Below are 20,710 nucleotides of genomic sequence, written 5' to 3'. Positions count from 1 at the left end.
AGCGTGGTACCTGCTCTGGTGCAAGCCAAATATTACCAAATATGCTTCAGCTGTGATCTTTTGACAAGATTAACTATTGCCCTTTGTTTTGCCCCTCTAGAAAAGACTAGCTTTAAGCTAGCATGGTGTTGATTGTATTGTTACCAGTTCTCAGTGTAAGGTGGTATGACCAGCCTTCATTTTACTGCAACTGTTTTCACCTGTTGCTTTAACTGTCACATTTTACCTCAATGTGGTAAAGTAATTTGGAAAGCTGTTCGTCAAACACCTGTTACATTTTGTGGCATTGTAAATAATTTGTTGAGTTGTTGGTACAATTAGTTACTAATTAGCGATTTACTGGTTGCATTTTAAACAATGTAAAATTACTTCCCTTACATACTTTTTCAGAACTCTGCGAAATTTTACATACATTTTCACTCAACATTTCTGCTATGTCTTTGTCAATCTTGTGATTCAGTTCAGTACCGAGTTTCTGTTTTAATGTTGCTATGGCAACAAGCAACCTTCTAAATTTTGTTTCTTTGTTGGCCAAGCGATTGTTAATCCCATAAGGTCATCAGGAGCTTTCTAGTTACTAGGAATCCTTGCATCCCGAGTCTCTCAATTTTGTTATTTTTGAAGGACTGACGAGCCATAAAAAATGACTTGATTGTTTTCATATCGACATGCACTGTAATTAGTCTGTTGCTGAGATAACCCAACAACCATGGAAATCACTTCGTAAATATTGTGATATTTGTTTTTATCTAATTGCTATTGTTGTTTAGTAATATTCTATCAATTCCAGTAACAAAAACTAGTTGTTCTGCAACTAATGGTTTCATCACCATTAAACAGAGATATTTTTAAGAGCCAAATTTTTTCTTTGAACAATGACTAAAATATTTCTTTCCATATCATTATCATAGTTTAAGTAGTTTCCAATGTTTTTTTTATGTGCAGGGATATAAATCAAATTATAGCAATATTTATCCAATTATACATGTATCCTCAGTCTATAGCCTTTAATTTTTTGTAAGATATTTTTGTCTGTAAATTAATGAAGATTAATACATGGGTGCATTCATAGAAAATGAAGTATTATATCATAATATCTTGACCTTATAATCTTTGAGCAACTGGGTTAAATTGTATTTGTTGTAACCTTTCAAAGAGTTTTATAGGCTACCTTATCATTGGTAAAACTCTCACTACTTACTCCAGCTCTTGTCCGTTATGGACCTGTTTGTAAGACCTAACAAACCATGGATTATTTTAGGGGAGATGCCACTGTCATGGACCTGTTTGTAAGACCTAACAAACCATGGATTATTTTAGGGGAGATGCCACCGTTATGGACCTATTTGTAAGACCTAACAAACCATGGATTATTTTAGGGGAGATGCCACCGTTATGGACCTGTTTGTAAGACCTAACAAACCATGGATTATTTTAGGGGAGATGCCAGAGAGAAAAGTGCAAATACCTGCACCCTCCGAAACACCTCAAGACACAGCTAGAGACAAATGGACGCATGATGCAACACCAACAACAACATCAAATGGCTCTACAGCAGCAAACATTTGCTCCGCTCGCTCATCAAGCATTATCAAACTCCACACTTGTAAGTAAAGCCCATGGAATACAGTTCCAACATCTGCCAGCATTGCTGTCGGAGTCTTGCTAAACTGACCACAAGACAAAGGAACTACCAGCATGTCCTTTGTCTTGTGGCGTGACAAGCGAAACTTCGACAACAGCACCGATCAATGTTACCTATGTTTGATAATAATGAGTTCTATGTTTGATAATAATGAGTAATGTCCCCAATTGAAGCAATCCCAAATAGTGTGGCTCTAAATTGTATGTGTTCAGAGACAGGCAGCTCAGTCTTGGAGCAGTTTGCTCTATATTGTTGCTAGTGGCTATGTGTCCTAAAGTCTTTCAAGTAATTTGCTATATCAATGTACATATGTTGTTACTCGCGGGCCGCTGGACAGTGTGTGCTGGATCACTGGCCAAAAAAGTCCATTGATAATTGTAAACAAATGCTTGCAGATGATTGCATATTAAATGACTGAAGCAAATATGTATATTTTGCTATAAAGAGAAATTTCAGTTTTTAATACCATTGAATTAATAATTGAAGGGTTTTTTATTAGCTACAAGTCTTGTTTCTTAATTCCATTTTTATTTTATTAAAAAAGGGCTTTCCTCGTGTAAGTAAAGTATGTTTATAAAGCCAAGCTTAATTTTAAGTACCGCTTGGGCCAAAGAAGCCATGTTGAGGTTTCACCAGTATGGCTGAGTCCCCTGTAATCCATCTCCCTAAGGGTTTTCTACAGGGTGTGTAAGATCCAAGCTGTCATTGACCCATCTTTGGGATTTCTTCATCCATGGTCTAAAGAAAGCCATTACCACAAAGCCACATGGGGTCTCTTGGAGGGGGTCCGTTAGCCGAAAACTCCTAAATACTGCAGTAATATCGCATGTAGTTACATAGTTCCTTTAATGTCAAAATGAAGGCTAATGAATAAATCTTTTAAAGACTCATTCTCCACTTCACCCTTTAGAAGGAATAACAAATTTTATTACAGTATAATATTAGTAAACAATGGGATGAGACCTCCCACCAAGGCATTCCTATTTTTTCTCTTTGTATTCTCAACACTTAAAACTTCTTGAATTTAATAAATCAATCTTTTGGAATTGAATGTGTAAGAAAGAAGCCTTTTGTGCAGAAAACCAAACTTAATATGTTATCAAGGAATCTGGTTTCAATGTTTGCCCCCCAGCAAGCAGCCCCCTGCTGCCAGGTTGAACACTGTTATGGTTTTAATTCTAAGGGTTTTATTCCCAAAACAATAATAACTGCCCCTCAGGTCACGATAGAGTTTCTGTCTCATTGGTTTATTCACATTGCAAATCATACTTGATAGCAGCTATTTTTCCTGTTATTTTAAAACTTAAAGAAGCTTACTACACTTATACTGTGTTGATCCCACCTCCTGGGGTAAGACTCCCTCCATAGCATTGAGCAGCATTCATAGCTATCCACACTCAGCAGTTCTTTAGGGATAACTGTAAACATCAATTGCTTCAAAGAGGCAAAGGGAGAAAGGATAATTTAGAATAGGCAGATTTCACTATCCTTAAAGACTAAACATCATTTGCATAATGAAATTGTGGGTCCTTTGAATTATTTCCTTTTTTTAATTTAAGCTTTGATATGTGTGTGTGTTTTTTCATGAATCATGGATCTGAAGATCTTTTTTTATTCTTATGAAAATGTCTGATTGTGAATTCTTGCTGAATCAGTGAACTATGAAGTAATCAAAGGGGAGTACTTGTCTATAACATAACAAGATTACTGAAGACCCTCATGTCATGTTTGTGTCTAAGTACTTCCTCCTAGTAGTTGTAAATGACTGGAACAATCTCTTCTAGGTTTTGTAGGGCACAATTGAATGGTTTCAAAAGTCGATTAGTGATTATTGCTGCCTATAAGGCCCTGTGTAGCGGTACTCTGATTAATGTGATTTAAAATATTTATAAAGGATAAGGAAGGTATTGGTTAATAAACAAGAGTCATGTTTGTAATAAATAAATCAGCACAAGGTTGAAGATGCATGTTTGACATCTCTGAGAAATCAGAGTAGTTTCCCTGAAGGTTTTGAGATAAAGATGATGAAGGGCTAAACTCTACTTTAAGAGCTTTAAACTAAGTTATACTACAGCTTGTCTGCAGTCGTTCTTGTAATTCCATGAGTTAAAGAGCCCTAGACAGCCACACCTTTGTTATTGTTTTCAAACGATGTTAGAAGACAAATGAAGAAAAAAAATCTCAAAAGAACCACCTAAAAAAATTCTAATAATTAATTTACTGAATTCCATAAAAAAATACAAAAGCGCCCAAAATCAGCTAATGGAAATGTTTGCTTTCTCACACTTGGTTCTTTGCTAGGATGACAAAATGGTGGGTGACAAAGGCTCTGTAAAAAAGACCTATTTGTGAATCCCTAGCACTCATTGTTTATGGAATAAAGTCTGGAGTGCCACCTAGCCTTTTCTCTCTAATTACTATTACATACTTTGTATAACTTTAGTTTAAGTAACTGATGTTTCACTGTTTTTTCCCAGTTACCGACATGGCCTCTAGCAGTGCCTACATCAAATGGTACTCTTTTACAGCAGCCTGTAGCATTTCTACCAGACCCTAGTTCACTGGGGGGGACTCCACGCAGACTGGACAAATCAGATAAACTAGAGGTAATTGTGAAACTCAATTTTCCATGCATATTCAGTGATGAGGTTGATATAGGAGTGTCACGGCAGGTTTTAATACTCTGCAAACTTCCAACAACAATATCCAAACTTAATCAATTTCCACCACTCAAAATCATTAAAGATTTTAAATTGTCCAACACTTGATTACCTTCTAATACACAGCAAGTAACCCAGATCATAGAACACAAAATATAAAAAAAAATTGAATTGCAATTTGTTTATTGCTTTTTTGTGTGTTTGCTGTAAATAATTAAAACTATTTATATCTAATTATGTGAAGCCTTAACTAAATGCAATGGTCCGCTGGCCAGCTTTTTAGAAATTGGCTTCTGCTGTACAACAGACTTTTCTAGTTTGCTTCCCGCCAATTTTTACCAACCTAAATTAAGGTCGGTGACATGTCCCATAAACATCCAATCGGAGCCCAAGAAAGATGCCACGGTAAACGTCATGGTCGCTATTTTGTTGCTTTCAGAAATCTTGTTTCTTACAGCTCTTTTGTTCTCTTTAAGATAATATCAAATCCGGATTAACATCAATAGTGTAAAGACAACTAAATTTTCAATCTTTCCTGGTGACATCAATAGTGTAAAGACAACTAAATTTTCAATCTTTCCTGGTGACATCAATAGTGTAAAGACAACTAAATTTTCAATCTTTCCTGGTGACTGGACAGGAAAAAATAGAGACTGGAAAGATTTTGAAGCAAAAACGTTTTCAAGTTTCATTATTTTCATGCGAACGCTAAAGAATACGTAGCCAAAATTTGTTTACAAACAAGAACGCAAAAGAAAACGCAGGTAATAGAACTGATAGAAACAAACAGAAAAAAAGCTTTGCTAGCAGCATAGACTCACTTGGGAGTTGTTTACTATATTGATTATTTTCTGCTGGTGTTAGGTATGTAGAGAGTATCAACGCGGTGCTTGCACCAGGGAGGAGTCTGAGTGCCGCTACGCACACCCGCCACGCCACACTAGTATTGATACTTCGGATGGTATGGTAACTGTATGTATGGACTTTATAAAAGGAAAATGCCAAAGGGAAACTTGTAAATACTTTCACCCACCAACTCATCTGCAAGGGAGGGTGAAGGCAGCACAACAACAGCAACAACAACAACAGCAACAACAACAAATGACAAGCGTCTCTTTATCGTCCATGCAGGTTGGTTCACTTGTTATAAATGTTTATTGAATATATTATATAATATATATAATATAATATATATATTATTTATTATTTTATTATTGTAACATTTTTCTTTCCTATACTCTTTTATTATTAATTTCTATTTGACTACAGTGTTCCGGGTACTTATTTGATAATCATTTCCTTGTTTAATCAACAATCTTGGCTCAAATAACCTTTCCTTATTTGTATGGATTTGTTATTATTCTGGTCATAATGTGAGGTACAGTACATTTTACCATTTTTGCTAATAAAATGTGTTTCTTGATATTTGTTCTACGGCATGGTTCAAGGAAGATAGTTTGAAGAAAACCCAGCACAGACGGGGCCCATTTGCACAAAGCCCTTGTGACTGCTTGCTACTAATACTCCTAATGCCCCTGCCCTCTGCTCTAATGCAATTGATCTTGATTATTATTATTATTTTCTAAAAGCCCTTTTACTGATATCATAAGTGTTGCATGCTGAATTGGTGCCTGACTTTGATCCTGATAGCAGCATCAGAATGTCTCAACATTCACTAGAGAAAAAGGGACTCTATTAGTGAGAAAAAGACAACTTCTATTAGTCATGTTGAAGGCTTTATTATTATAACGGACCAGGGGGTGTTTTTGATGTAATCACTGATGCAGTCTCCTTGAAATTATGCCTTCTTTGCTTGCTTTATGATCAATGAGATTTATGTCAGGCATACTCTTGGTAGAGTAACTTACCTTTTTTACATCTGATGTCAGATTGTGACATTTTTTTTGCCATACCAAAATTTTCAAGATTATTTACCATTGCATTTGATCTGCATAGATATGTGATGAAAAGATATGTGATCTTTCTAAGTGAAACATGTCGTGTTAGTCTTCCAAGGGTATGCTTGATCTAGCTTGTAGAATGATTAGAGATGCAAGGGCAATAGAGAACACTTATGCACAGGTCTTCAGCTACAACCAAAATGTGCTATTTAATTATATAGATATCTAAAAAAAAACAAAGAACTGGATTAATATATCATGCTTTTTCTTTTTCTGCAAGTACATAAAACATTTACATTGAAGGAAGCATTCTTTTCTGCATCTTATCCTTACATTCCCTAGTTATTTCTCTAGTCCAGTATGCGATCCCTTGTTACAAAGGATGATCAATATATAAGTTCTCCTCATCAGTTTGTTTGGAAGATCAGTTTTACTGTTGTGAGAATTGAGACCATAGTGCATCAGTGTTCAGTTGTTGCCGGTAGACTAGAGCGCTTGCATTGATTGAGCGTTTTGCCTCTTTTTCATGTGTGCTGCTGCTTTCATCATCGCCACTGCTGCTACTGCCGCTATCGCTCACTCCTATAGCTGCAAGATGCCAGTCCCCGCAAGAGGGCACATGATACCTTAGACCTGGTACATAGACCTCCAACTTTACTGGGTGCTCTTCATTTTACCTGACTTATGCCTAAAATGTTATGCAAATTATGTACAAATTCCTTGATGTGTACTTGTTGTTTACCAAAATTGTCAAACCATTTATTCAGTACACACTTTTCAAGAGTTTGGAAGTGTTTAACCCCCGCGTCCCCATTTTAGGTACCCTTCTTTGACCCATGAGACATTTCTGCCAGGCTATGTTTATCACCCAGCACTGTTGGTTCTTGCTTTGCTTGCTTTCTAGTTTTAATAAGGGCATATGTCATGAGTATTTTATGAAGAAAAATCCACATTCTATGAGAGATCTGTGCGCCCAGTTAGATAGGGCAGCATATATCACCTTTTTTTACTGAAGTTTTCCTTTTTGATTTGAAGTGTTTTTATCTCTTAAGATAAGATAAGATCTTAAGATAAGATTAGATCTCTTGTTTTTATTCTATTAAGGTATCCAATGTTTGGATCACCTATTTTACATTGTTGTTTCCTTTGTACATGGGGGTATTTCATGACCTCTTTTGGTGTACCCATGGCATGACCCCTTATGGGCGTGGCAACTTCGGCAACCAGCTGCTTCTTCTCTGAAATGACTGCTTTTAGCTTGTGCAAAATGGCCCTCACCCAAGCTGCTACCCATTTCTGAAGTTCCCCCCCCCCCCACTCCTCTCTCCCCCTGAAAAAAAAGAAACACCAAATACAAACAAAAACAAGAACAAGAGGAAAGCAAGAGTGGAAGAAGTGTAACAAATAGGTTACTATGGTGAGCCATCATTAGTGTTGAGGGTGAAAAAGTACAACCCTCTAGTGTCTTATTGATCGAAGATATAAGGCAGCTTAGAATTTGGCAGAATTCTTTAAAATCTCTACAATCTGTGGATGTGTGAAATAAGGAGAAATTTTCACAAAGAATTAATATATTTTTGTATTAATGAATTTGTAACGAATATTAACATTTATGTTCAAATACTTTAGGGGGTGCCAGAACCATATAAGAAACATTCGACGTTAGAGCTTCCCCTTGTATTATCTACGGGTGCCTTTCATCAGCCTTTCCCACAGGGCATAACTACGATGCAGTTTGCCCCTATCATGCCAACAGGTATGCTTGGGCAAGGCAAGTATGCAGAACAAGTATTGTGATAGTAGAAAATGCCCTACCCTGTTCCCTACCCTGTTAAGCCCTCTTTATTTCAAATAATTTTGAGGGAACCTTTGGTGGCCATAATAGAAAGTACCTGTGTCTACAAACCTGGAATGTTCACCCTCTTCAAACAAAGCCCTCATTATAACCCAAAGTTTAAATGTACAGTATATACTAGAAATTTTTAAGGAGGCACTGCCCCAATTCCAAAAGCTTTTTAACAGATGTAAGCATTGATTCTACTTGCAAATGACTTTCAATTTTCAGTTTATACTGACTGCTCCATGAAGTGTATATCATGAGAGTCAGTTAGCATTTGCACCATCACTGATGATTGCACTGTACTTTATGCCAATTAATAAAATGCAATGATGAGAACCTCCTTATCCAAAGGGACAAGGGATTTGGGTCCCATTCTCTGTTTCTCAGAATATACAAAAAAACGAAGAAATATACCGACTTTTTTTAAATCCAACCCCCTTTCTCTCTTCCTCTACTTGGAAATTCTTGCTCTAGCCATGTTCTGTTGTCAGCAAAGTGTGTTTTTGCTGCTAAAGAAACATACTCCATAGACACACTGTCTACTTTTATGCCAATAAAATATGCCACTTTTGAAGAATAATGTCCTTTTGTCCTTTACCAATTTAACCTTCGTGTATTTTCTTGGAATCGTCCACAGTTCCACTACTCGCTGGATTGGCTGGAGGACTGCCAATGCTCTCATCACAGCCCCCTCAGGTAATGTTATCATCTGTGCAGCCAAATCTTTGGTCTGGACATTAGATCACAGCTTTAGTTTAATTATTTTGATCAAAATAGAAGTTAACAAAGCCTTTTGTCTTACCCTTCACTAATTTCAACCCTTTATTGACTTTTTTTCAGTTTGTCTCTTTTATTGGGAGATAGTTAGCTAAAAAAACTTTCATCACATTCAGTTACAGTGGAACCCCCTAAATACGAACACCCTCAGGACTTTCATAATTGTCCATATTATCAGGGTGTCCGTATTAAGCGGGATGCCCTAAAAGATGTCAAAAATAACAACACAACATGCTTCATATTGAAATTTTTGAAATCTTTAAAACTCGTGTATCAAGTAACATTTGGATAAAGTACTTCTGAGAACTAGTGACATGTTCCGGTTATTTCTTTATTACTCAAATTCATAGCAATATTTTTATAAACAACAACAACAACAAAACAGGATAACTACTTTCCTCAATCGTCCTTGCGATCTCCAATTTTAACTCAATTAGTCTAACTGGATCCGTTACTGTATATCAACAAAGGTTGTAAAAACTCTGCTCAGAAGGCATTTTGTACACTCTGACTTTGCCTAGTCTATAGTCTGGTACACTAACTTAGCTTTGTGACTGTTCTACACAGCACTGTTTACTGTGTTCTGTTTTATCTTTAAGCATACTTGATGCGTCTATTTGCTTACGAGCATTAGGTTTAGAAAAGCTTCATAATATCCGATTACAACTCGAGAAATACCTTATTAAAATTGCATTAATCTCCTAAAGGTGCGAGACTCAAATTTCTTTTGTCCGTAAACCGGGGCTAATTTTGTATGAAAAATGTCTTACGAGCCACATAAAAGTGTCCGTTGTCCGTATTAACAGGTGTCCGTATAAACAGGGCTTCTGGAATTACACGCTTGTGCGGAAGCGCGTAATTTGGCTTTTTCCGAGTAATCCGCGTAATCCCGCGTGATTGGGCTAAATTTTGAAGGACAAAACATTTAATTGCACAGCTGATGTGTTCTTTTAGGGTTCTTACCTCTATTTCTTGTAAAAAAAAAGAAGAGATATTCTTTGTAAGAGTGCGATATTTCGTACTGAATTTCAAAAACAAATAAAATGACTAGGCGTTCTTGGATAAACCGCGAAGGCCTAGGACTAATAATAAAATACCTTTTTTAATTGGCTGGTGGCTAATAGCCAATGAAAACTTGCCTAATATATTTTCACGCATAAAAATAACCTTTTCAATTATTTCGTGCTTTCCTTTGGTACAAAATGTAGTTTGGGCGTAACGGTTGATATTCCGTGTAATTTAGCGCATAATTTAGTAAAGAATCCCACACAATTTTGATTTTTAAAGAAAAATGTATTGCAAAATCTCGCGTAATTTAGCTGGTAATGATTGATTCTCCGCGTAATTTTGAGCATAATTTAGCAAAGAATCCTGCATTATTTTGCCTTTTTTCCCGCGTAATTCCAGAAGCCCTGTATAAAGCTGGTTAAAAGAGAATATATGAGACTTTTGTCGGGACTTTGAATACTGTCTAGAAAAAACAGGGTGTCTGTATTAAGCTGGTGTCCGTAGAGCAGGGTTCCACTGTAATATGACAACTGAAAGAAGCCATCTTCAGTTAATGAACTGGATTTCTTATCCAGCTAGAAGCCTTTTTTATATTTACATATTTACACACTATGTGTTTTTCATTTTTTTTTGCTACTTGCAAGTCCCTCATTTTTCTGATCTTTCACTCTGTGCCATTCACAACCCAGAGATTTTTAAAGACCTTTCCTGCATCTGATCCTGGCATTTGAATTGTTTTTTTTTTTTTTTTTTTTTTTTTGGGGGGGGGGGGGGGATTGCATTTTCTTTCATGTGCCCTGTGTAAAATTCTGGCTCTATTTGGGGATAGGGGGGAGGGGATGGGGGAAGAGGACACCTGTTCCTTCCCCCTCTCCCTCATGTTGTTGTATTGCTTATTCTATATCTGTTAATCCTGTTATTCTGTATTAGTTTAGCATTCTACTTTCTTGTATCCAAGGCAGCAGTAGTCGGATTGGTAATTCAGGCCCGTAGCACCATTTTCTCTTAGCTTAGGTAGCTCATACTAGGTCTCATAGGTACTAAATTCTCCTTCATGAGAGTGGACCTTCCACCTTGGCGAGGCCCCTCTTAGTTTTGGACCAGTAATTACTCCCTACTTTTCATAGTAATTTGTTTTGTTGTTGTTTTTTTTTGTTGGTGATTAGCAATACTCTGCTTACATGAAATTGTTTTATAAAAATCTCAAAGAGCTCATGTACTCATCTAAAACAGTTTTATAATTTTTCAAATACAAATTTTCAATAGCCTCTCTAAATTACCCAATGGAAATAAGCTCCTTGGTATTTTACTAGAGGACAATCTAGTGGCTGATGAGGGTATACAGTAGATATTTGCCCAGAGGCATGACTGAATGATCTTTTCTATTTGTTCACTTGACATACACAGTGGTATTATTAGAAGTTCGGCAACAATAGCAAAGGTTAACTAGACTGAATATCGAGTTTCAGGTTTATAATCAGAGATTACTCTAAACCATTGATGAGTCTAATGTTTTAAATGTTCTGTTTGGTCAACAAAGCCCCCTTAAAGATCCCTAGTCAGGCCCATTTTTTTTCATTCAATAGCGGAAGGCTTTCTTCTTCATTCACCAAACTGATTGCTTTCCCAAATCAGCAGATGGAAATGGATACTCTCAAATGCTTGTTGTTTTGCTAGGGTAATAAAATGGTGGCTGTCAGAGGCTCTTCAAGGGATCTTATTCATAGGTTCTAATGTTTTGAATGTTCTGTTTGGTCAACATCCATAGTGGCAACAGTTGCCTCCTTCGTGTAACTATTATCCCATGGAAACAGACACCCCACCTCCAGCACCGTCTGTCCCGGCGCAACCCATGTCTCCTCCCCTTATGCAGATGACACCCCTGCAGCCTGTGGGTGACCCGCAGACAATGACGCAGCCCACATATGAACAGTATGAACAGTACGAGCAGTATGAACAGTACCCTTCGGAGCCCTACCAGTACCAGATATTAAGCCCCCAGGGCCAGACTGTTGAACTGCAGTACTGGGGGTGTGGTGATGGCATGTATTACCAGGTTATGCCAACATACAACACAGTACCCCCCTCACCAACTTGACCTTCTACAGTGGACACGTTGGGTATAAGCATGGAGGAAGTGTTCTTTGCGTTCATGTGCAAGAAAGGAAATTTACAGATGGACCAAGTTTAATGGAGAAACTTGTGTGGAATAACATGTTTCCCAAAAATTGATGATTGGAGCAATTCAGAGATCTTTAGCATAGAAGGGAACACAGTGAAACCCCTAATTACCTTTGGTTGGGAATTGGCTAGGTTACATTCATGGTGTTCTCAACAAGAGAACGTTGAATGGTCTCCCACTATAGACCAACCATAGAGTACCATAGGTCCATGGACTTCTACCATAGAGAAGATTCTATTAACTGTCTCTTGTTTTAAAAGAGGTTTTTGTATTCTCTTCAAAATATATCTGAAATATATTTGACACAGTTTCATGAAGAAACTCAAATTTATTTGTTTAGATTGATAAGAAATACAGAAATGAAATTTCAGCATGTTTGGAAAATAATGTAGATAAGAAAAATCTCGTTTCAATATATCAAGGTGCACTATATAGTTTTTGTCAACATAATTAATGCTGTACCTTGAGAATCCAAATTCGATTAATGAAAGTGCCAATATTTATTTCCCAATTCAATTCCTTAATTTATATATCATCATAGATGAAGTCCTTTGGAATAGTATATTTAATCTTGAAAAACTGAAATGACAGAGATAATACAAACACTATTTTGTAGAAATAAGTTTGAGTGTACTTTTTAATCGTGATATTTTAAACCTATAGCAGTTTCAACAAAGCTTTATCACTTAATAAAAAAAAGATACTATGAAAACTTTGTTAAAGAGCTTTTTTTAAGCCAACAATAATGGAACCAGGGACCGATGTTGGTTATCTGGAATCAACAGTGACTTATATATGGGGGGGGGGAGTTTCCATACAACCCGGGACTGGTTCAGGGAAAGGCCTGAGATGCCTCATCAGGCATTCAGTGCCTCAAAAGTGTTACCCTATTAAAGAATGTTTGGCTTTTCAACTCATCCCTGGATCGGTCCCTGTATGATGATAAAATTTCTTTGTTGAAGCTCCTACAGACTATAAAAATGTGAAAAATAATTTTTGTTTAATAGTAGGACGTCATTATCTAGTCAAATTATTTTTTTTCTGAATTGAGTACATTAATTATAGTGTCCTATGTAGTATTAAACTAAAGTGATATTGTTTGTGTTGTACCAGTAACCTTTTTCCTGAGTTTATTCATTTTGTGTTCTCTGCATGGGTTGTTCCACTATATCCCCACCCCATAACAAAGCAATACATCTGACAACCTCTTCACAGCTCATAGCTTTTCATCCTATACTCCTTTTTTTAAGCCTTATTACTGGAATTCCTCCAGTTTAAAGAACATTTAACTAAAGTCCTTCTGTATGAAGGACTTGACTAATTGCTTGCCTCCGCTTCTTGTAGCCTTACTAATGTTTTGCTTGCAGGTTTTTATTCCTCACTTTGGTATTCTGAAGGCATTTGTTTTTGTTTCTACAGCAGTCAGCTCAGTTACCGGTGTGTCGAGATTATTCCTCCGGCCAGTGCCACCGAGAAGCCTGCCGCTATGCCCACATAACTGACAGTGAGCTCCCACTCTACTTCTCTTTATTGCTGACTAACTAAGCTGCTTTAAAATGCCTGGCAGACTTCTCTGGCACTACCACACACAAAAAAACAGCATTTCCAGATTCAGACCTAAAAGGGTCATGGAAATGTTTCCCATTCTGATTTCTTTTACGCATCATTTCCGACCTCATGACTAAATTAGGGAATTTCAGTAAAATGAATGTTAAGCCCAGGGCATGCATTCAAGTGCAGACCATACAGAGGCAACAGAGTAATACAACATAATAAATCAAATGGCTTTCTGTACGAGCTGAACTCGATTCCCAAGTTAGACAATTTGATTTCAAAAGCTTCATTTTGTAGCACCCATTTGATGTTTTTTTTTCCAAGCCTGAACTACTCTTAATTGAGTGTATTTTTTTCCTTTACATCTGGAAGTTGTGGTTTTAGGTAACATTCCTTCTTTCTTGAGAACTGCTCTGTCTCTTTCCCTCGGCTTAATGCTTTGGTAGTCACGTGACCTTTGACACATCACGTGGTTATTGATAAGATCACGTGGTAGGGACGGCAGGAAGTCTTGCCAGGCATTTGCCATGCTAGTAACGCAGCACTGTACGTTCGCAACTTCGCCTTTAACCTGGCCCGTACCCTCCTGGAGCAACAAACGCCAACGCCTCCTGTTAAACCATCTAGCGGTCTGAATCACAGATCCACCTCTTTACTTGGAACGTTGCAGTGCCTTCTTAAACGAGTCTGATTTAACTTGAATAGCTTAAACTTTCCTATGAAATGAAATGAGTTGTCTTGACTAAGCTTTACTTATACAAGAAATTGACCTTTAAATCCTAAAAAAAATTATAATTTTTCTTTTGCAAAAAAAAACGGCCTTGTTCACCAAAAAATAAAAAACAGAATTTACTGAAATTAATTAAACTAGGGTTTTCAGTACACGCGTTGGAGAAATGCATAGGAGGGATTATGGGCCAGGATTTGCAGCATTGATATTGAACCTTATCCCGGGTCAACTCATATCAGCTTCATTGTACTCTGCCGTCGGCCTCACAACGTTCATGCCATGTGACATCCACTCTCACATCACCAGGACACGGGACGATCACTTAACTACTCACATCTGCACAATTATCACCTAGAAACGTGACAATCATGTGATGACAACGTGATGACTCGATCATGTGATAATCACGTGAATAATTCGTCCACAATCAACTTATACATTCACACTCATCACCTGGGCACGTGACAATCACGTGATGATAGCGTGATGACTCGATCATGTGATATTCACGTGAAAAATCTGTACACAATCCACTTACACATTCACAACATCACCTGTTCAAGATCATGTGGTGATCACATGATAATCCATTAACCATGTCCACAGCTCCTGCCTGTAGTTGCGCCAGATTGTCCTAGGATGTGTCAGTAAATTTTTATTTTGTTTTTGTTTTGGATTTTCTATCGGATTGCACTCTTAGGCGGAAAGACTGGTGATTCTGAGCATATGTACCTTGTGCCCTCTGCGGGCATATGCATCTGTTTGATTTAAGGATAATGAACAGCTAAGTCGGGTGAATTATTTATTCCTATGTCATTTGTTCAGTGCACTCTCTGAGTCTCAGAAAAGAACTAATTCTTAGAATTTCAATCCCGTTGCATCCTGGGACGTCGATTGTTTACATGTTTGTCATTGCTGCTGCTAGCCGCCGCTGACCGCTGGCTGCTGAGTGCAGGCTCTTCTCGAGGTCACTGGCTCACGTCTTCGACACACCTCTGAAGTAGACCTAGTTGTAGATAACAGTTGCGGATATAGTCTCCTAAACGTTTTCAATTAGTTATTGCAAATGCCCGATAAAACGTTGTCATGGATCCGTAGACTCCTTGAAGGAAAACTTAGCACACCCCTCCTTATCTATTCAAAGAGTTTGTGGATATTGAGGTTTTTAACCTAATAATCTGATATAATTCGGACCTAGTTAAGCCTCTTGAAAAGAGTGTGCTTTTCGCTGCTTCTATCCCTAAGCCTTTAGTAGAGAGGACAAGTTTTTATTTAGTCAAAAAAATAGGAAAATGAACCCATGAGACAAATACCCGTATGACCTTATAGTCTAGAGTTTATTTTATCAAATGTCTGCGCAAGATGTGTGGATTAGACGTTTCTGATAAAAGAGAACTCTTCACCAACACTAGTTCTTTAGTACAATGGTGCCTACGTTGGAGGTTATTTTAAGGGGCACTCATTATGAACAAATAAATACAATACGAAATATCCGTAACAAACGCAAGTAAAGAAGTGAAATAGATAAGAAGTGGAGGATCTAGTTGGTTTACAATTTGAAATTCAAGGTTCGAGTAAAATAACTTGTACCAAAACCTTAAACTACTATTTTACAGTCGCTTGATGCTAGACTCTAAAACTAATTTTTTTTTCATCTGGAGAACGTAAGATCTTAAATTGTTTTTGTTATTCCCATGGTTGTGATACTTAACTCACTCTTCAGCCGTGTCCTTTTAAAAGGAAACTTGCAAAACGTTTTTGATTGATGTATGAAGACCCATGGAAACATGGCAAAGACACCTAAGGTTTGTGCTTGAAGCGAAAGTCTGCACACTTGTCACACCCACAGCATCTTTTTTTTCATTTGTTACGTATGTGTCTCATCAGACTTACAACCTTCAATCAAATCCCTCTTACCCATGTGTATCACAATCTTACATAAACAGCATTCATACATACACAGCAGTCATTCGCACACGGCATTCATTTGTGCACAGCATTCACTCTTAATTGGCATTCATTTGTACATGGCATTCAAGTGTACACGGTAGATGACACAGTACAATGATCCTGGTATGGGCGGGAACCCTTGAAATACAAGTATCTACTGTGATGATAGTCTCCCCTGCTATAGAACGAGTTGGAATTTAAGAGCCATTGTTGAAGGGTGTGGAAATCTCATTCAACCCTTTCAACTTGAAAAATAAGGATAACCTAATATCTCATCCACCCTAGTACCTCATCTTACCCTAATATCCCATCTCACCGTACTAACCTATTTCACCCTAGTAACCCATCTCACCCTAGTAACCCATCTCACCCTAGTAACCCATTTCACCCTAGTTACCCATCTCACCCTAGTAACCCATCTCACCTTAGTAACCCATCTCACCCTAGTAACCCATCTCACCCTAGTAACCTATCTCACCTTAGTAACCCATTTCACCCTAGTTACCCATCTCACCCTAGTAACCCATCTCGCCCTAGTAACCCATCTCTCCCTAGTAACCCATCTCTCCCTAGTAACCCATCTCACCCTAGTAACCCATTTCACCCTAGTAACCCATTTAACCCTAGTTACCCATCTTACCCTAGTTACCCATTTCACCCTAGTTACCCATCTCACCCTAGTAACCCATCTCACCATAGTAACCCATTTCACCCTAGTAACCCATTTCACCCTAGTTACCCATCTCGCCCTAGTTACCCATCTCGATCTAGTAACCCATCTCGCCCTAGTAACCTATCTCGCCCTAGTAACCCATCTCACCCTAGTAACCCATCTCACCCTAATACCCCATCTCACCCTAATACCCCATCTCACCCTAGTAACCCATCTCACCCTAGTAACCCATTTCACCCTAGTTACCCATCTCACCCTAGTAACCCATCTTACCCTAGTACCCCATTTCACCCTAGTTACCAATCTCACCCTAGTAACCCATCTCACCCTAGTAACCCATTTCACCCTAGTTACCCATCTCACACTAGTTACCCATCTCACACTTGTACCCCATTTCACTCTAGTAACCCATCTCACCCTAGTACCTCATCTTACCCTAGTTACCCATCTCACCCTAGTAACCCATCTTGCCCTAGTAACCCATCTCACCCTAGTAACCCATTTCACCCTAGTAACCCATTTCACCCTAGTTACCCATCTTACCCTAGTTACCCATTTCACCCTAGTTACCCATCTCACCCTAGTAACCCATCCAACCTTAGTAACCTATCTCACCCTAGTAACCCATCTCACCCTAGTTACCCATCTTACCCTAGTTACCCATCTCACTCTAGTAACCCATTTCACCCTAGTAACCCATCTCACCCTAGTAACCTATCTCACCCTAGTAACCCATCTCACTCTAGTAACCCATCTCACTCTAGTAACCCATCTCGCCCTAGTAACCCATCTCGCCCTAGTAACCCATCTTGCCCTAGTAACCTATCTCGCCCTAGTAACCTATCTCACCCTAGTAACCCATTTCACCCTAGTAACCCATCTCACCCTAATACCCCATCTTACCCTAGTAACCCACTTCACCCTAGTACCCCATATCACCCTAGTACCCCATATCACCCTAGTACCCCATATCACCCTAGTTACCCATCTCACCCTAGTAACCCATCTTACCCTAGTAACCCATTTCACCCTAGTAACCCATTTCACCCTAAATCACCCCTCACCCTAATACTCAACCTCACCCTAGTAACCCATCTCTACCTTATACCCCTATCTCTTTTTAGTACCCCTATCTCACCCGCCTGGGTTTGTTCTTGTCAGCAAATGTCGAGGTGGTAGATGGGAAGGTGACGATATGTAGGGATGCTATTAAAGGCAAGTGTACAAGACCAACGTGCAAGTACTATCATGTCCCGCCCACAACGACGACGTCAAGTTAGAGCACAAATGATCAGTCCTATGCCCTGGGACGTAAAAATACGGGTAAAGAAATTTTCGGGACCGCATTTCAGGTCAAGAAAGACGACCAGGTATCAGGATGCCTGTGTTGGATTGGTTCCTATCCGAGGACATTAAATATAGTATCTAGACTGAATGCCGATACAATGTAATTAGACATCACACATAAGTAACTAAAAATATAAGTATTTCTCGTGGCTTCAACCGAAAGAGTTATCAAAGAAAAGATGTCTCGAATGTTTAATCGACCAATCAAATGCAAGATATCACCGATTCAGCTTAGCTTTAGTTTAGTAAGAAGACAATAGATAATGTCTCAAATGTTTAATCCGACCAATCAAATTCCATAGATACCTGAACGGTCCAATTAAGTTTGCGATTGTTTAGACAACAATACACTTTTTCATGAATGTCCAGTCAAATTCTAGATACCTGAGCGTTTCGGCTTGTGTTAGACCTTAAGACAATAAACATTGCACATAATTTCTTTGTTTGCACCATCTCTTGGTCACACCGTAAATGACGTTGGACATTACGCGAGAGTCAAGCATGTCCATTTGATATTTATAATTGTCTTGTTCAATCAAACATGGCCTTGTCCGATTTAATCTAGTTCTAGATATCTGCTGAAAAGTTGGTCATATATACCTACAACACTACTCGTAGACAAAAGATTTAAATCCATTGGTATAAACCAGATGCCAACAGGTTATGGTCACCAGTCTATGTATAATGCCTTGAAATGAATGGTTTTCCTTTTTCTTTTTTATTTATAAATCGAAATTCAACCTGTTATAGTGCTAGCTATAGTTTATAGCTAACCTAAAATTAAGCCCTTCATTTTCAACTGAAAGCTTCGAACTAACTCTCAGAACCCAGATTTACTAAATTAATCGTTAAAAGAACAGTAAGGACAATAAGTATAATCTCTTTATAACCTTCTGACTGCAGACTGGATGGCTAAATGGCTGACTTAGCATCTAGCTATAGGCCAGCCAGGTACTACCACTCATACAAATTTATGTACAATATCATGGGCATGGAAAAGCAGACGAATTATCTGAAGTCCCTTGTTTTGAAATGATTCCGCTGGACGTCGAAATTCACCGGCCTTGTGCCAGGCATTCCTACCAAGGTCTCTGATCGAGCATCCTGTGACGTCACAGGAAACCACCCATGGGTGGGCCCGTCCTAGACCTCAACCACCTCACTGTTTATTTCCGAGCACGAGACCTAGTAAGAACGCCTGTTAATACAATTCTATATAATATTGTTATTATTATTTACTACGCCAATGAGTTACAAAAAAAGCAAGTTGTTCTTATAAATAAGTAATTGTTAGTACACCAATCAGACGGATGCTCATATGACTGCAGGGATTAGAAACTTTCCACAGAATTTCTACCCATAACAACATAATCGGACGCCGAAATGATGGCCAACATTTCAAGCTCAGAATTTCGGACACGAGGCATTTTTGCTAGCCTTCTAACTGATCAACCAATGGGCCAATTCTTGCTAATAATACGACGGAGACGTGTGAGACGTCTAAAGTCATCGAGCTTTCCAAGAGCCTCCCTTTAGGTTAACCACCTGTCTAGTCATGTGGGAATCACTCGCAAGCTTCGCGCCTCATTCCATTTATGACGCGAGCCTCAGTGACAAGTGTGCCAATAGCAGCCAGAGAAGACCCCTTCCCTCTCCCAATAGTCCTTGACCACATCAGTCCTTGCCCCCCCCCCCCCTCTCTGATTTAGTCTGCTTCCCTGACCCACTTGTTAGCTCTCGAGATGCGCGTCAGTGTATTTTAGTCCACGTATATCCAACGTTCTTTGGTAATTTATTTTTATATGTTTGTTTACTGTCTGCTGACATAGGATATTTCAGTTTCTTTAGGAAACTACTCAATATAGAATGCTTTTGTATTGTAAAATATTCTTTGCAAGCTGGCTGCAAAAAAAAAAAAGGATTTAAAAAAATTTCGAAATTTGAGGTAGAGTTTTTAGGAATTCGTTGACCAGATAAAACTGAAATGACTCCTCGGAGGGTTGGAACATCGTCCAAGAGCGGTGGCAATAATTTTCTATGTGAGATGAAATGTGACGAGACTGGCTAGGTACATGACGAGAAATTAATAACTGGAACGATCCCATGAAAGATTCCATTCCGTCATGTTGCGATGTAAATTCAAAATTTATTTGCCTCGCAGATTGGCTAGCGAAGTTCATGGCAATCATTATGGTTCTCGCATCCTAATTGGTTTACTTCACAAAACTATCAAGGTGGCCACGGTAGCGCGCGTCGCATTGTTTTAAGATTTGTGCCACACCCTGGTCTATCTCGTCTTCTGTTCCGCCTAGCCAGTGGCTTGTCACGTTTACGTCAGTTTAAAAAGAGTAGAAAATGTAAATTTGTTGAGAGTAAAAGTAATCATATTATGTTGCTATATAAAGAGAGATTTCAAATAAAGAATATTCCTGTGTTTAAAAAA

General features: G+C 38.3%; 1 protein-coding gene across 16 annotated transcripts in view; it reads left to right on the top strand.

The window, feature by feature from the left end:
• The window catches only part of LOC5509971 (muscleblind-like protein 1), a 27,228-nt gene extending 6,518 nt beyond the window's left edge, over positions 1-20,710 (top strand). For 4 of the 16 annotated variants that reach the window (XM_032379024.2, XM_032379023.2, XM_032379019.2 and 1 more), the window contains 7 exons: positions 1,439-1,606; positions 4,123-4,251; positions 5,170-5,436; positions 6,795-6,842; positions 7,836-7,977; positions 8,684-8,742; positions 11,600-13,111. In XM_032379024.2, the coding sequence (XP_032234915.1) occupies positions 1,439-1,606; positions 4,123-4,251; positions 5,170-5,436; positions 6,795-6,842; positions 7,836-7,977; positions 8,684-8,742; positions 11,600-11,929 (1,143 nt within the window). In that variant the 3' untranslated portion in view covers positions 11,930-13,111. Of the gene's footprint in view, positions 1-1,438; positions 1,607-4,122; positions 4,252-5,169; positions 5,437-6,794; positions 6,843-7,835; positions 7,978-8,683; positions 8,743-8,886; positions 9,530-11,599; positions 13,112-13,432; positions 13,518-18,044 lie in introns of those variants that run through there. The other 12 variants (XM_048733104.1, XM_048733103.1, XM_048733102.1 and 9 more) reach the window with 12 other exon arrangements.

Source organism: Nematostella vectensis, chromosome 9 (genome assembly GCF_932526225.1).
Source record: "Nematostella vectensis chromosome 9, jaNemVect1.1, whole genome shotgun sequence".
NCBI classification, from domain to species: Eukaryota; Metazoa; Cnidaria; class Anthozoa; order Actiniaria; family Edwardsiidae; genus Nematostella; species Nematostella vectensis.
This window is presented reverse-complemented; position numbering and strand designations above follow the sequence as displayed.